General features: G+C 38.7%; 1 protein-coding gene across 1 annotated transcript; it reads left to right on the top strand.

The window, feature by feature from the left end:
* The first annotated feature begins 4,055 nt into the window (after positions 1-4,055).
* Positions 4,056-13,207, top strand: LOC138007406 (putative protein 2). Its single transcript, XM_068854291.1, has 5 exons — positions 4,056-4,196; positions 4,636-4,739; positions 5,945-6,032; positions 8,124-8,234; positions 10,690-13,207. The coding sequence occupies exons 1-5, from the start codon at positions 4,128-4,130 to the stop codon at positions 10,807-10,809; spliced, it is 492 nt and encodes a 163-aa protein (XP_068710392.1). The 5' UTR covers positions 4,056-4,127; the 3' UTR covers positions 10,810-13,207.
* The last annotated feature ends 1,657 nt before the right edge of the window (positions 13,208-14,864 follow it).

Genomic DNA, 14,864 nt, shown 5'->3' with positions numbered 1-14,864 from the left:
CGCCCAACAATTTGATCGACAGTCATCACTACAAACGTCACAAAAAGATAAGAATGACAGAATTCCATTCACCCTCACTTTCCAACCTCATAATCACGCAGTCAAAAGCATCATTCTTAGTAATTTTAAATTACTCCAAAATGATCCCGAGACTGGAAGAATCTTTTCGCAACCTCCACTTATTTCATTCAAACGCGACAAAAACGTAGGGAACTTTTTAGTTAGAAGCGCGCTCAAAACTAACGAGCAACCCGGCACTTTCAAATGCGCGCGCTCACGATGCAAAACTTGTCTTTTCATTGTTAACACTAGCAAGATAACGGGACCTAAACGATCTGTTAAGATCACCGATCGTTTCACAGGTACCTCCGCAAATGTCATTTATTGCATAACCTGCACGTTATGCAATAAATTATACATTGGTGAGACAGGTAGACGACTAGGTGACCGATTCCGCGAACACCTTCGCGATGTTGAGAAGAATGACAAGGATGCATCCAAGCCAGTCGCTCGCCATTTTAATCTGCCTAACCACTCCAAAAAACACATGGCTATCCGCGGCCTTTCCCTACATCTAGGTACCACGGAAAGCCGCAAAAATCTGGAACAAAAATTCATCTTTCAAATCGGCACCCTTAAGCCTCACGGTATTAACGAACGCTTTTCATTTAACTAATATATTCCTATTTTTCACGTTGCCATGTTACCACCAATAGCGTAGCTCCTACTCTACTATAAAAACTACACGTAACCCATAATCCCTCGATTCGCTCTGACGAAGGGCTAACGCTCGAAACGTCAGCTTTCAGAATCTCTGTACGGTGGCCAATTTACATTATCAACTCCGTTGATAAAACCAAATTTTTGTATATATATATATGTACTTTAGTACGTGCGACTTGTATAGTATGCTGTTTGTTGTTAGTTGATTTTATTCTTTATGTACTTTGTTGTATTGTTGTGTTGCAAATAATAAAAAAGTAAAAAAAATAAAAAATAAAAAATAAAAAAATAAAAATAAATGTAAAAAAAAATAATAATCATCATCATTTAATCCGTGATATATGGTAGACAGACTTGAGACGAACGGATGGCCAAAGAAACAAAATAACAAAGCTAACAGGAAGACAATATGGTATTGAACATTCCTTTGAATTTTTTTTTTCACTTAAAAATCACAGGCCGTAAAAGAAATAAATGATTGTTTTGCTCAGGCGATAGAAAACGAGAACCCTACAGAAACACTGACAAGGTTGTGTCCGCCTGTTAGCAAAAAGGATAGCAGCAAAGGAAAGCAGTTTGTTTCTAAGGGCAGAATAGAGAGCGAACTCAAGGAAAAAATGGTCATTGGTTTCCTAGGGAAGTCCACAGCAGCAAGCAGGGAAATCTCTACACCCTAATCTAAACATGATAGTTTAGAACACACGCGTCTAGACGTAATCGAGTATGATAAATCTCATTTAACCTGTCTAAAGCAAAGTTTAATTGACAAAGTTCGCTAAACACAGAGGCTAGGGCTTGCTTTAAAGAATTTAGTAATAGATTGAAGGCAACGTATTTCTAATCTGAGATCATTCCCCAATTTAATGTAAAATAGAGGGAAAAAAGGATCTTTTGAAACGTTCATTGCGAGTTGCATTGAGAATGGCGAATAATTTGAGGAGTTCCTAAGAACTCAGTTGGTTGAGCACCGAGCTGCAATGCGGGAGAAGTTTGACTCCAGCCGGACCAACACTTAGGGTGGTAAAATAACTGAGGATAATGTGCTGCCCTTGTAATTACGTCTGCAAATGGTTAGACTTTCAACTGAGTCTTCTCGGATAAGGACAGTGAACCGAAGGTCCCGTCTCATAGCCCTTGTTGTATATGTTAAACAGTATGAGACGTTAAAGAACCCACTCACCGTTCGATAATAGAAGGGGACGTAGTCCAGCCACGGTGTTGTGGTCTGATCTAATCTCGACGGGGGCATCTTTCACTCCCTAAAAATTAATTGTGAACCGCGTAAGAAGTAGTCTGGCGTAAGTCCCCCACAAGGCATTGTAAATTCGTCCTGAAAAACCCCGAGGGGAGAAACTAATAATTTCACTTCACTTCACTTCACTTCGTCCAAAACTTGCTGAGGTAACAAATAACTACGACTAAGGCCATGCACAATTTTGTAAAATAACAGTAATTTTTGTAGAATTCTTCTTGTCTTCATATCTTCCCAACCAAGTTCATACATAAGGCGATCTTTTCTAGTGCCTTTCATAGCCCCTGCCACAATTTAGCTGTCTCGTTACGTATCGAAAATGTTCTACCGATCCTATAAAACATCGGCATACTCCATAACAAGACGGATCAAGGATTTGTATAACTTGACCAAGGTTATCCTGTCTGCTTTAAACTTAATGAATCTTTTAGAGGATTCCTCATATTTTAAGTATGTGCGCCCTCCACGAGAGATTGTTGCACAGAACAACACCAAGATGCGTATGTTGAGAAACTTCATTTTGAAGTTTCTTACCAGTAAAAAGCAAGTCCGGATGAAATTGCTGAAATTGTCATGTATTAGTCTTAGCAGAATTGCATAGTCACAAGCCACTTGTTAGCCCATTCTTCAACTTTAAGAAGATTGTTGTTTAATGGAAGAAGTTAGTGGATTATCAATAATATCAAAGAGGAAGTGTCGTCAGCATAAAGACTGAAGACAATCAGATTTCACTGCCCCCGAACATTAGGAAAAATAGAGGTCCAAGCACGGAACACCGGCATTGATGTCACTCCAGCTAGAGGATTGACCTTCTATAACTACGCGCTGTTTCCGACCATAGAGGTAGCTTCAAACTATTAAAAGAGAATCGCTGATACCAATCGCAAGGAGTTTCTGTTCGGCTGGTATTTTTTACAGGCCACAGGTCACAAGTCATTGTTTTACCAATACAGAAAGTATCCTCAATATTCATAAAAGCTAACCTTAAGCCTAAAAGCTTTTGTTAGGCCTAATTACGCCTTAGGTTAGCTTTTATGAATGTTTACATTACTTTCTGTATTGGTAAAACAATGACCTGTGACCTGTGGCCTGTGACCTGTAAAAAATACCAGCCGGTTTACGTATCAAACCGTAATGCCAAACCCTATCAAAGGCCTTGCATGCTCATGTCTAGATATTTTTGTATCACTGACATTGCTCTTTTTTTTTCGAATTTCGGTTCTTTAAAATTTTACGCCCATATAACTATCAAGAATCTTCATCCATGGTCTATCAATGGGTGATGGACTCTTGAAACTAAACTGCCCTTTTGTTAGAAATAAGTACAGAAAGATTGGCCCAATGGGCGAAGTGTATATGACAAGTAGGTTCTCTGGGAAGTTTGCTGTTTTTCCTAGCTTCGTTCCCAGTCGTAGAAGTTGTATATAACAACAAACAATATTTTTCTCTTCTTTCTTGTACGACTCGATTTCTAGCTGTCTTCAGCGTCGAAGTCCGGGTTGACTTTCTCGTCCCAAAGGAGGTGTGGAGAAAGGGACGTGGACTCACAGCAGGCTGGAAATCGATTTTCCTTGCGTATTTTGCTTTTGGGTTTCTCCTCATCTTCCAAAGTCAACACAGTTTGCGAATGATCCGCATCTTAGCAATATTTTCTTCACTTAAGGTCGGTGCCTACTATTGTTATTGCGCATATGCGCATACGTTCTGCGCATCTCAAGATACACGGATATCCTATCGGCGGTGCTTATTAATACAGGGATATTTTGCGCGGTTCAAAACTATGCGGAGAAAGCAGAACTTAGCAAGTGCTCTTGGTATCCAAAAAGAAAACTGGGGGTAACCATGCATTTTTCAGAAATAATTAAGCTTCAATTTGGAAAAGAACGCCATACATTGCTTTGTATTTTAAAGCTTTTTACAAATATTGTTGATTAATTATCTTTTTGGATTCAATAACACTTGTAAACCGCGCAAAAATACCTTTGAATTACATGTAGTAGGCACCGTCCTTAAAAGCCTAGAGAGCCTGGTACTAGGTTCATTATTATTCGGCAAATATCCCGTCAGGAATTGGGTAAATTAATGTCTTTCAAGATGGCGGAAGTCTTGTGCACTGTCTGACCTATCTGGGAAACAAGAATATTCAAGAGTAATGCTCTCGTTGAACTTCTGTTGTATCGTTGTTTTTTCCTCACTGGCTTTGCTAGTGACCCTTACTGAGGTAAGATGGATATTTTTGTCGCCTGTTGCGGAACAAATTGTCAAAAGAACGTTTCTGTTGTGCCAACTATAGCTTACTAATTTTGCTCCGGTCAATTTGAACGCAAGAGAATCGGGCTTTGGTTTCTGTTGCAACCAGATTTGTGGACCAGGTTTGATTTCCATGTTTATGGATGCCAATGTCCATGTACACTTCTTCGAAAACTCGCAATTTCATAGAAACTTCTGATTTCATATTTCTGAGAGAGTGTTTTTGTGGTCATGTGCTTGTCATAGGATTTTAGAAGAAAGGACGCGTCATTTTCAAAAAATTGTCGCTCTTTGACTGAAAAAACTGGCGACTTTTTATGATAAGAAAATTAAAAGTCTCGGAAAAGTTATGTTCAATAGAAGTTTATTATCAGTTTCATTACTGTCGTTGTATTTTTCTGATCTGGTAGGCTCAGTATGATGATGTGCGATGTAAATGTGTTTGTCCCAAGGAAAGTAATAAAACGGCCAAGATCCCAAACGTGTTTGTTCGGACTGTCGAGCCCAAGGATTGGTAAGCTGATTAATTTTCCAACTCTGTTCATTATTGAATAGAAAACATATAAGAGAGTATGGTTATTCAGTGATAATTTATTGTATGTATGTCTCTCTAGCCTAGCCTCTTGGGCCTTGAGCTGACCTGAAAAGTTTATATTATAAGCTGGTCACCAATGCACCTAAGAATTGAGTGCCGGTGACCCGAATTCCAAAGCTTGTCGCCAAGTGGTGACTGAGATATTGTCATTCTGTTTTAAAAAGCTGTCCAGAGATTACAGGTTTTCCTCTAAAACTTCCTAGGCCTAGGAGTTCTTGTACATCCACCTCTACCGCTACATATTCCAGCACTCGGCAAATTCCCTTTTTGACTTATGGCTGTTTCTGCTTAGGTGGCGTCATATACCACAATCCTTTTTAGAGACATCACTGCCAAGTCGGCCACTTCTGCTGGAGAGAACAGGACAGCCACAACACTGGGGACTCCATCCCCTACTCTTCTTGAATAGTTTGTGGGTTCTTTAACACCCCACATGGAACTTATGAACAATTGTGGCTCAGTGGGTAGAGCATCCGATGGGTGTTATGCAGGTCATAGTTTCAAATCCTGCCCATTTTTGAGTTGTGCTTTTTTCTGGTTGTCAAGCCACTAGTTTCTCAAAACTAGTCTTTCAGCAGTGGTTTGTAACATTGGATGAGAGGCCTAAAGAGCCTGGAAACAGGGTTCGTGCTACTCCTTGAAGTCCTTGAAAAGCCCTGGAATTTTATTTTGGACTTCCATGGCGCTTGAAAAGCCCTTGAAAAGAAGGATTTGGTGGGAAACTGCTTGAAACCTCTTTGCATCATACTAAGTTAAAGAGACAGTTCTAAAATTGAGCCCAAATTTAACTGTTGGGGAAAGATTAAATGCAAAATAAAAAATGCCTGTGCGTCCACTCAACTCGCAGGAAGTGGGAAAAAATATCAAGCTAGGCTTTTTCAGCAAAGAAAACACTGAAACACAATGAATGGAAGAGAAATCTTTTTACAAACATTCATTGAAAATTTAATTTCTTGTTCTTGAAAACGTCTTGAATGCTCCTGGAATTTTATACACAAAATCCAGCACGAACCCTGTGGAAAGGGTAGAGTCTATGAAAAGTCAAGGAATTTTTAAAGCTGTGGCTGAAAATAGATTCAATCCTAATCTTTTTTACCTCGTGTCTACTATTTATCTTTCTTCAGCACCTGTGAACATATTGTGCAAAGGGAAGAACAGTTCTGCTTAAGATGTCAATGCATGTATGAGAACAGGAATACAACTCTCATAAAGGTGTGTGTGTCTTTCATGCATGTGTCTTGTGTTACGTAAATTGTGCATGTCTTGTAAGATAATGCAAATGCATTTATATTTGTGGTAACCCTGTCAACAACTAAATTTGTAAGAATTACTTATGATAAGGCAAATTTATAAATTGTTGTAACCAAATCCTGCTACTCTAAAGATTAGTAATAATAATAATAATAATAATAATTATTATTATTATTATTATTATTATTATTATTATTATTATGTTTTGCATTATTCAAAAAAAGAAGGAAATTTCTGGGTCCTTACCATTTACAGTCGTTCTTTTGGAGTTTTTAAATAATCTTTACATGTACATCTATGTATGTTGCCTAAGGTACCAACCATCTTTGAAATCTTGCCTCGCCAAGGGAACAGAGAGATCTTTAACATCCCTCAAATTTTATGTACTATAAGAAGCTTAGGTACCAATAATTATAATGTTGACTATGAAAGCATTGTTTTTAAAATTCATTATTTTTGTGATTATTCCAAGTCACTTGGAATGAAAAGAGTGTTTAACCCATTGACATTGACAAATAAAATCGTCTGGTGTTAGACAGAGTAAAATACTAAGTATGGCCATTTAGGGGTGAATGGCTTAATGGGATAGTTTTTCAGTGAGTGATTAATTTCCAGGTAAGAACATTATTGACATGAACGGTACAGTGAGGATGATTGGGCTGGAAACTGAAGGCTTTTTATGTTCTCTACATTTCCTTCAATGTGGTCACCATGTTGTCAGGAAGAGAATAGCGAAGAAATGTTACAACATGTGAAAAGGATGTTTGGGGCATGCAGGGCCATTGCTTTTGCTCATCAGGCCAATGATAATGTTGTTATCATTTCAGAGCATTTTTGTTTTTGTTAGCATCATTGTTGCTCAATAATTAATTTCCCTATTAACCCTGTATAGATAACATTGATTTTAATTTTAATTTTTCTTGTCTAAGGAGACTAAGAAGCCTTTGAATTTTCACTTGTCAAAGCAAGAGTTCCAGCTTCTCATATCTTCAAAAAAGGAACTTTCACACCTACATGTATAAAAGGATAACTTGAAACTGCTAGAAATGTATTTTTTGCTTTCCATCAAATTTGTCCGAAGTTCTCTCAAAGAAAGCATTTGTATCAGGTGAAAAAAAAAGAAATTTCAGAAGCAATAAATTTACAGTTTGAATTTAATGGCCAAAGCCATTTTGAATGATTATGACATAAATTTGTATGGTTGCCCTATTGTCATTTCATGTATGCAAAAGCTCTTTGCATCCGAGCCTGCAAAATTTAAATGTGAAGGGTACAGTACATTGCATTAATAAGAGGTTCTTTGATTAATTTTTTTGGATACTACGGTAATGCTTTCTTTGAAAAATTTAGTGGAAAATAAATTTGATCATAGACTAAACCAGCCATACTTAGTATTTTACTCTGTCTAACGCCAGACGATTTTACTTGTCAATGGCGAACCCCCAGGAGTCAATGGGTTAATCACTCACTGAAAAACTATATCCCATTAAATGAATGAAGGGGGTAGTTTCTAAAGAAACTAGTGCTGTGTTGGTGGGGACGTAGTATACAAAAATTTGGTTTTATCAATGGAGTTGATAATGTAAATTGACCACTGTACAGAGATTCTAAAAGCTGATGTTTCGAGCGTTAGCGCTTCGTCAGAGCAAATCCTGGATTTCACCCCTAAACTGGCCTAAACCAGCCATACTTACTATTTTACTCTGTCTAACGCCAGACGATTTTATTCGTCAATGGGGAACCCCCAGGAGTCAATGGGTTAAATTAACTTAGTTTACTTTTTTTAGGAGTGGGGGTTCTCTTTGAAATCCCGAGTATTTAAAACCTACAAAATTACGGCTTGTAGCCTAGAAGTGGGTTTACTCAAATCAAACAGGTGATTTGGGCAGGAAGGAACAAGTAGAAGATCAAAAGTCCAAACCTTTTGAACAGTGGGGCAAATCTTGAGTTTTTTTTACAGATGCCTTTCTGCCTAGATGGTTTGGCAAAAATTTTCAGACAGTCCTTGGGAGTTAATTTTGAATATACCAGTAAAATTTATTTTTTTTGTAGGTTGTAATTATCTTCATTCTAGTGATCATTGCAATTCTCTGCTTCTACCTAATATTTCTGGTGATTGATTCAAAACGGAAGCCATTAGAGTTAAGCATCACAGCAGATGAGGTAAACAATAGTTTCTTGTTTTTCTTGGTAACATTGGCAAAGTGGAAAATCGGACATTAATTTTTTATTGTCTTGTGATCACAATGGTAGATCTTGAAGTATTGATTTTCTTAAGTACCCAAGCAAAATTATATGTAATGGATAATTTCAAACATTCAACCCACTGTCAAAATCCTGAAAACTCTGAACTACATGTACATGGGTATTTCACGAATGTTGATTGTGCACAGACCATGAAGTTACAGTCTGGAATTTGAAAATCAAAACCTCTTAGTAAGAATTAATTGTTGTTTTCAGTTTACCCTTTGGTGGCTGTTTGGCTTTCTGCTTGCAACACAATTAAACATTCCTGAAATATTTCAGGGTTTTCACAGTTTTTCACTTTTAAGGGGCGTTATGTCACGCAAAATGATGTAATTTCATGACACCCAAAATGTAGAGTGAAAGATCGCAATAATCACTAAGAACTTTTGAACAACATACAGGGCTCCAGACTAACTTTTTAGCTTACTGGCCTCATGGCTAGTAGCAGGTCTGATCTCACTAGCCAAACTAAAGTTGCACTAGCCAGTCTTGTCATGCGCAGTTTCACTCATTTGTAATGAGTCAGAGTAGTCAAGCTCAGACATTTCTCGTTACGTCTAAAAATTATCATGAAAAAAATTTCCACTTTGGCAAACACAGCTCCCACTTTTATTAAATATGAATTCTCATGTTTTCAATCTCGTTGTATGAGTTTGCCCACTTATTTTTTCTTAATTCGTAAAATTCTGAAAACTTGCCTTTCATTAATTAACTAGAGAGTGAACAACTGAGACAGACTGTACATCTACTGTGATTAATTGATAACTGTTTGTCCATACAAGTTTATATGTAGTTTTTTCGCAAGGGCAATGTTTTCGCGGCCTCGAGGCAAATTGTTGTCGACCCGCTGCCAAACTTTGCAACAAACACTATTGCACTGGAGTATGGAAAATGCAGAATAAAGTAAATTAAAAATAAACCATAAGTAAAATTACTTTTGTTAGGAAGTCTGTGGAAAGGCTTGTCCTTTGATTATAAATTGGGCTTTTTCAGGTTCAATGTTTAACGTGAGAGCACCATTCTGCGCATGAAGCGCAAAGCAGGAACTTGTTAGTACATGACCTCTTGGCCTTGTTGTTTATGGTAAATGAAACACAACCAGTTCCGCATGATTTCACATGTGGTTAGTTATTTTCGAAAAAATTGTTTGCAACAGGGCGCAGGGAAATTGTAATTATCCGCTTAGGTTTCCTGTTTAGTTTTTTTTTTTACTTATCATTTTGTGGCAGTTAATTCAGAAACCATGAAATCCACTGACAGTTTATGTTTGTAGTAGTTTCTATTCTCTCCTTCAGCCTTATTCATCTGAAATAATTTTCAATTTTTACCAGCCTCAATGGCTAGTGAGAGCTCAAAATCTACTAGCCAAAACTGAAATTCACTAGCCTGTGGCTAGATGGCTACCGTTAGTCTCAATCCCTTAACATACAAAGAGAAGCAGGGATGGACACGAACGGACAAGATTGAAACGGATTGCATTTGGGTAATCTTGAAAAAAGTCCGCCCAATGTTTTTCAAGTTTATGGCAAATCGTTTTTGCTCAGAATCATCTTGTTTGTGATGTAACGATAATTTTTCAGTAAAGAAATTCCACATAACCATTTTCAATTTTTAAGCTCGTTATTACGTGTCACTGTAAGGATTTCCCCTAAACACCCTAAAATAATGTGACATAGCCCCTTTAACTGTAAAAACAAAACAATGATCATGGTGATGTTAATGTTACATTTTTAAAATTTTTGGACTGTTGTTGTATTTTCTTTCATCTGTGTCAGTGTTCTTTTATAATGGAAAATTTCAGAAGGTTCCAGTCATTAAGATTGAAAAGAATTAATGAAGTTAATAATGAACTAAAGGCAAGCAAATCGCTTGAATTGGTTCAAGGTTCATTTCACGCCCGGAAAGAATTTCAGGCAGGGACTTGTAAAAGGGCTTTGTTTGGGTCATTAGAGACCGTCTCAACTTGTGGAGCATTTGCATAACATTGTACAATTGACAGTCCTGAATAGTGCTTTGGTTGATTGGAAATGGTATGGAAGACTATTTTTCTATTTTACATGGAATGGTAAAATTATTTGAACCTTGTAGGGACTATCCTTTGGACAGCTTCTTCCTTACATTACTCTGAAATGTTTGCTTTGATTTGCGCTCGAATTGTGCACTGTTAAAAGCTAATGAACTCTGGCTAGTGAGGAAAAGGAGATTCAAGCGAAGAAAGGTCAGAAAGATCATTGTACGGTCTAGCTTTCCAAGCTTGCGTCGAAATCCGTTCGCTTCCTGGAAAGCTCTCTTTTTGCTCGAATCTCTCTTTGGCGAGAACCTTTGGCTCCATTGTTTTGGAGATCTTAATAATTTTTTTGTTTTTTTTCAGCAACAAGAGAGACTCCGTTCAAGAAGCATTAGGAATTTTGACCAAAAGATGGCCAAGTGGAAGAGAACTGTCACAGAACAGCGGAGGACCATTTACGATACCAGAACCATGCTAAATTAACCGAGAAACCAGATAAACTGTTTGATTTTTGTGGCTAAATTAGAAGATGCAGGGCAGCTAATGTTGATGTAAGTCAGTAGTACCAGATCCTGTTGTCCCCACAGGGATTTTGCCATTTTGAAGCATCATTGCAGTGCGCGCACTTATAAAGTGAAGTGCTATAGTATTACACATATAAGAAAAGGAGCTTTATTTAAGTGTCTAGTCTTCTAGCGCCAGAGCATTAATCGGGGACACTCTAAACTGAAATCTACAAATTAACGAAAATCAAATCAAATGCTGGTTTTTGAGGAGAGGGGAAAACCGGAGTACCCGGTGAAAAACTTCTCGGTGTAGAGTAGAGAACCAACAAACTCACCCCACATATGGCGCCGAATCTGGGAACCGATCCCGGGCCACATTGATGGCAGGCGAGTGCTCTCACCACTACGCCATCCCTGCACCCAAAAGAGTTTGTATCACTAAATTTCCTATTTCTCTGAACTACGCCCGCCCGGAATAAATGCATGAGTACTTGTGACGTTTCAAAGCTAGAATCCACAAGTTGTTCTTGGGTATTGATGAGTTAAAATAATGCTCGCAAATTAGTTTTGCAAGAAGAGAAATTATTGCATTTCATGCAGTTTGTTTTCAGTACTGTGTAGGCGTGAAAAATCTCTTACTCAGTGAGTGTGAAGAACTTAGTGTGCACGTTAATTTCCAGTTCTTTACTAAGCTCCTATTCCGATCAGAGCGTAAGGTTGTGATTCGTTTCTCTTGAACTTTAATAGCTACTTATAGGAGGCAGTTTCGTTAGGAGCAATGGCTCTGGGCTTTCAGCGAGATGATAGGTCAACGGCTCAGCTTAATTAAAGCAAAGGGGCTGTTTTCAGTAACGTAGCAGCTCTCCTAACCTGCTAGTATTGTAAGCATCTTCTATTGCTTTTAGGCCCGAGTCATTGTTTTAGTTGTTTTGTTTTTGGCTTTGGTATCGAGCCAATCACATTATACGTTACGAGGGCTGCTACATGACCATTGTTTTCCGAGGTTTTGATGACTGCGTATTGGCTAACACTTACAGCTTTTCGAGAAGGTGAAGAAAAGGTCTTTGAACTGATTCACCGTTTTTGTAGCGGGGGCAAGAGATAGCAGTAGTAGTATCAACTAGTACTCGTCATGTTCCTTGTTTTATTTTTAGCTGCCAAGTAATTTACACGACGATCGCTACAACCCTGTATGCTAAAGAGAGTTATTTTGTGTAAACTCTTAAAGCTCGTTTACTTGCATCCGTCAAATTCCACATCTTCGTAATTTTCGATAAGTACAACCATAGAATTTCTTTTCTTACGCACACGTCTGACTGTAAGTGAACATGCGTGTTCTTAGAGCCTTCCAAGAATGCCTCTACGAGGAGCTTAACGCTTATTTGGTGGTCCGCAATTCTAGATGGTAGAAAAGGAACCCGTTTTATAATTATTCCGGTTTCTTCTCTAAAAAAAATAAGATGGGGACGAGGCATTGCTCATACTGCTGCATAACCCCTATACGTTTGGACCTTCATTGTAGCCAGGGGCCCGTTTCTCGAAAGTCCCGAAACTGAACTTTTCGGGCCCGAAAAGCCATTCCTTAAAACTGCCAACCGCTTGTTTTGGAAAGGCGATCTTTTAACGTGTTTTCATGGTAACAAAAAGAAAAATAACTGTGAAGTTTGACGCCTTAAAACCTCTCCGTTCTTGAGATACAAAGGGAATTGCGACACCCGAAAATGACCCGTAAAATTTCGGGACTTTCAAGAAACGGGCCCCAGGAGTCCATAACCAGGAGGGTACAACTCCTATACTAGGTGTAGGTCTATATACTAGGCACTAGGCTTGCACGTGTGACCATTCTCAATTCCATGGGTACTAATTTCTCATGCAAGACATGTGATTGGCTGGAAAGGTCTGGTTTCGCGGGGAAATCCAATCTAAAAATAACTCGGTCTGTAAAAACGCCGTTCCACAAATACAATGAAGTTGTACGTTTCTAGTTATGGGCTCCTGTTGTAGCCTATTGTGTTCAGTTTTCACGTGCGACAAATCAGTGCATGTGTTTGTTGCAGCATTGTCCCACGTTCTGACTTGGTGTCGGTGCTCGTTGCTTGGGTATGAACATTGAAACGAGATGTCGAAAACCGCACTCCTCATCGGGGAAAGCCGAGGGAAGTGGCTTGTTCAGGCCAAGTGAGGCGCCCCAGGTCGGTCCCGACATCTTCTCATGCACCATGAAAAAAAAAAAAAAAATTCCAGACTAGTGCCAGTGCCCCTGTTACGGGCACCAAGTTCAAACGGGACCTAAGATTATTTTAGTTACGGTAAATAGTTTGATGTAAAAAGTTTGATATTTTTCTAATTATACAGTGGAATAAGTGATTGGATAATGTGTATCGTCCTTTCCTTGGATGTTGTCTTTTGTTAGACGTGCGAGTCGCGCTAGCGAGCGCCCTTCCTCCCGTTTTAGTTTTTTTTTTTGTGAAAAGAATTTTGTGCAAAGAAGCTAAATTGCAAAATACCTGGCCACTTATTTGCACATCAATGGCGTGTATTGTTATATGGCTCGTTCTTTAAACAATGCTGCGACAAGATCACAATACATGTAGTGGCCGGTACACAACTGTAGCTAGCGGTGATTCCTCCGATAAAGACAAAATGGTGAGAGTAATTAATACGTCGACAAAAACTGAAATTTAGAGGGCCTTTTCGTTGACCTGGCGTGTTGCAATGGTAACCAATATGACGTCATAAGTACCCTTAAAGTATTAGCCAACAATAGAATTGCAAATATATTTATAGTTTGCCTACACTATGAAATATCCTTCGTTGCACAAACACTAGAGCAACGAAAAACCCTTTCGAGCCTCCTTTAAGGAGATAATGGTACTTTTTACTCTGACAGACGACGGCCACATACATGAGAGTAATTAAATGCACGGAAATTTCAATAACTGTCGCGAAGTGTCCCCTTTCTCTTTTTCCCCGTCACTCGTGTCTCGGAATACAGACAGTATATCTTTTTGCAGATACGGCAGCCATTTTGATTTCTTTTTTTTCGAAAGACATTATGGGATGCTAAGGGGGGAAGGGGGGGGGGGGGGGAAATTAATATGTATTTGGCCCCTGGGCATCTCGTAATAGCCATTTGAAACAATAGAAATCAAAATGACCGCCTTATCTGCAAAATGTAATGTTAACGTCACACAAAGTGTCCTTCAAATGCTGCTTCTCAACTGAACAGATATGCATTTACCCGGACCACACCCACCTGGTATGTTAGCTACGCCATGCTGATGAGGCCCAAAAGGCCGAAACAGCTGTCCATGGCTGCTAATTGACCGGGTGAAATGGTTGTGCGCATGCGTGATGTGTTGGCCACACCGGGTTGGTGTTAGCGTGTGTCACCTTTTCTTTTATTATTGTTCCTAAAAAAAACGCTAACCTTAACGTTTGCCCTATCGTTATTGTTAGAAATAGAGCGGTTTTCAAACGAGTGTCGTAAAACCAAAACCAAAGTAATTACTTTGGCCAATCAAGAAGGACGGAGACAATCCAGTAAACCAATCAAAACTCGAAGTAATTACACGTAGCCGACACAAAGCGCGGGGAAATGTGCACGCGCGAGCCACAATTGGTTTTGGTTTCACTTTTGATTGGTTGAAAAAATGGCGCGAGAACTTTGAACCAATCACTGAGTGAAGTAAATGCAAAACCAAAGCAATTCGCTAATTACTTTCGACACTCAATTGAAAACCGCTCTAGGTAGAAAATGACGTGAAACTTATAACTGTTATAAGTCGATTTCGGGTGACGTGACAAGAATGTGATTCGGAACAATTTGGAAAAGTTATAGCAATACCGATAACTAACTGCCTGCCAAGTTTCATAAGCCCTGGACAAATAATTTTCCTTCAAATAAAAATATGCGTAATAATTAGAGAGTTTTGAAGCAAGCAACCGTGGACAATTTTCCTGACATCGGTGTACGTTGGATCAGTGGCTTGATCTGATCGGCGTTATTTCAAGTTGAGAAACTAAATATTT

Source organism: Montipora foliosa, chromosome 6 (assembly GCF_036669935.1).
Source record: "Montipora foliosa isolate CH-2021 chromosome 6, ASM3666993v2, whole genome shotgun sequence".
In the NCBI taxonomy this organism is placed as follows: Eukaryota; Metazoa; Cnidaria; class Anthozoa; order Scleractinia; family Acroporidae; genus Montipora; species Montipora foliosa.
Note: the sequence above shows the minus strand (reverse complement) of the source record. Positions and strands in the feature narration are given on the sequence as shown.